This window comes from Berghia stephanieae, chromosome 14 (genome assembly GCF_034508935.2).
Source record: "Berghia stephanieae isolate SIO BIC M18660-M18661 chromosome 14, UCSD_Bste_1.3, whole genome shotgun sequence".
In the NCBI taxonomy this organism is placed as follows: Eukaryota; Metazoa; Mollusca; class Gastropoda; order Nudibranchia; family Aeolidiidae; genus Berghia; species Berghia stephanieae.
Window position 1 is genome coordinate 17,725,187 of NC_088373.1, and position 2,500 is coordinate 17,727,686.

The following is a 2,500-nucleotide window of genomic DNA, read 5'->3' on the forward strand; positions in this document are numbered from 1 at the left end:
ACATATCTCTCTTTGTGCTTCCATTTCATTCATCAAGCTTTGTTGACACACCAGACGCGTCCACATATCTCTCTTTGTGTTTCCATTTCATTCATCAAGCTTTGTTGACACACCAGACGCGTCCACATATCTCTCTTTGTGCTTCCATTTCATTGGATTGGAGTTATTTATATCTTGGAGCTTTAAGCAGCAAGATTATCATTGTCCACCATTTTACATAGCATGGAATGGGCTGATTAAATGAGGTGCCTATAGCCAGTTGGGGGGGACTTAGACCAGCTGTATCTGTATCTTTATGGTTGGCGCTGAAGAAACCAATGGTCTGGTTGTATTTCAGCGGCGTCCTCATTGGGCGCGGGCCCATGTCAGTCGGGCCTTGAAATCGTTTAGGTGTGGTGCCATGATGACCAGTTCATCCAGCCCATTCCACTCCGAGATAGTTCTAATGAAGAAAGAATTTCTGTAGTTTTGTGTTCTTGTCTGTGGGATTTTGAAGCAGTTCGAATTGTTTGTGGCGTATCATCTCAATGGGGTTTTCGGTTATGTGGTTGGCAAAAGTGAGTTGTCAGATTTTTCTTTAAAGAATGGGCCCCCCCCCCCCCCCCCCCCCAGATTGTGCAATGATCAAAATCTTCTCCACACCTTAGAAAGTTATTTCAATGTCAAGGTGTATCATGTTCAAGATGTTACAAAAATGATCTCAGACCAACATCTTGATATGGTTTGACTCAACGTTCCACAGTTATTGAATATAAGATATCTGGGTGGGGTTCCAGACCTCCCATAGTGGGCAGGGAGGTACTTACTGTGTCTTCTATCCCCCTATGTCTGTTTTCCAACTTGCTTTCTGTCTTTGTATTGGAATGAGATTACTTGGTTTTGTCCTGGCCCTGGCCGGATACCCTAGCTGGGAGTGAAACAGTCAAATGTATAGTTAGTTTTGGGAGATGATATTTTTTTACTTGTAAATCATCTCTCTGTTCTGCACTGTATTATGTTTTGTTTATGTATTATATATGATTTTAAACATTTGAGTGTATTCCTCTTAGTGGGAACCTGTGCTTGTGTCTGGATGAGACTTTTAGGTGATCTCAAACTTAGTACTTGAATAGTTTGCTCTTGGAATCTTCATCTGTTCCCTATTTGTTCCCAGTTCCCCTATGTCTTACTTTCTCTTGGGTGCTTTAATTGTAATTCTAGAACTTTTTACTATCCCATTATCTTCCTTTTTACTGGCGCTGATGTGACCTTAATGTGTTGCAAGCGCCGTAAAACCCATAAAATAAGAACAATATAAGATATACTTGAACGCCTGTCTTTCTATTTTTGACAAACTGTCAACACCGTTGAGCAACCTTGACCTTTTTGAAACGAGTTTGAATGTTCAAACTCAAGAGTTTAAAAACTGTTCGATTCTATCCCTCCAATGCCCCCCCCCCCCCCCTTGTCCCTTCAAAAATTTCTCACTTTATTTCAAAGATTAATATCATTGTATTCAAAAGCTGATGTCGTTTCAAACTGTATTTTTCTAGAAGACAATCCTTTCTGGGCATGACTATTTGTGTACACAGGATGACTATTTGTGTACACAGGATGACTATTTGTGTACACAGGATGACAGGACGGGATGCTTTTGGATTTCGTGTCATACAACAGTGGTGCCAATCTCACATCAAAAATGCCTATTCTTCTCTATTTTTTGTTTTGAAAATTTCTTGTTAAAAGTTTGTTCCTCTTATTGGTATCCTGTGCTGGTATCTGGATGAGACTTTAAGGTGGTTAAAAGTTTGTTCCTCTTATTGGTATCCTGTGCTGGTATCTGGATGAGACTTTAAGGTGATCTCCAACTCAGCACACAGATGGTATGTGCTTGGAATCCACATCTGTACGATATTTTAACCGATTCCCATTTGTCTTACTTTTTTCCCTGGTGCTTTAATTGTAATTTTAGAACTTTTTTACTCTCCCGTTTTTCTCGTTTTTACTGGTGCTGACAACCAATTTCCACCCAAATCTTGTGCTCTTTGTCTGAAAGGTGGAAGAACACTTGGAGAAAGCTAGTAGTCAAGAGGAGATGCAGAAGAAACTCAACTCCTCATACCAACTACAACAACAACGTTGTCCACACGCATCCCCGCCTTTGGGCATGTCAGACGTGGAATGTTCTCCCAGCTCTTCCCCAACCTCTGCCCTGAGTCCGACTCCCTGTCAGTCTAGTCCCAGCCACCACCAGCACTATGTTCAGCAACAGAAGAGACATTCCTTCCAGAAACAGGGTCAGCTCACGCAACAGTTTCAGGAACTTAATCTAGTGGCCAGTGGTCAGTCTTCGACCATGGAGGTAAGAAGCAGATTCTTTGAAAGGATTTTACTGGAGGCAGAAAATGGCCTTGACATTGACATCTTCATTTTCTCTTGTGTTCTGTCCTTAGTCTTTGTCACCTGACAGCCTGACACTGACCAAAGCAATTACGCCAAAATACAAGTGGCTGACTGCTAA

At 41.5% G+C, this 2,500-nt stretch overlaps 1 protein-coding gene across 2 annotated transcripts in view; it reads left to right on the forward strand.

Annotated features, from left to right (window-relative positions):
* LOC144959935 (uncharacterized) overlaps nt 1-2,500 on the forward strand; it is a 72,231-nt gene that overhangs the window by 61,597 nt on the left and 8,134 nt on the right. Inside the window, exon 11 of one of the 2 annotated variants that reach the window (XM_078892801.1) lies at nt 2,036-2,341. The exons of the other annotated variant lie outside the window; for it this stretch is intronic. Coding sequence (XP_078748927.1) covers nt 2,036-2,341 — 306 coding nt within the window. The remainder of the gene's footprint in view (nt 1-2,035; nt 2,342-2,500) is intronic. 2 annotated transcript variants of the gene reach the window in all.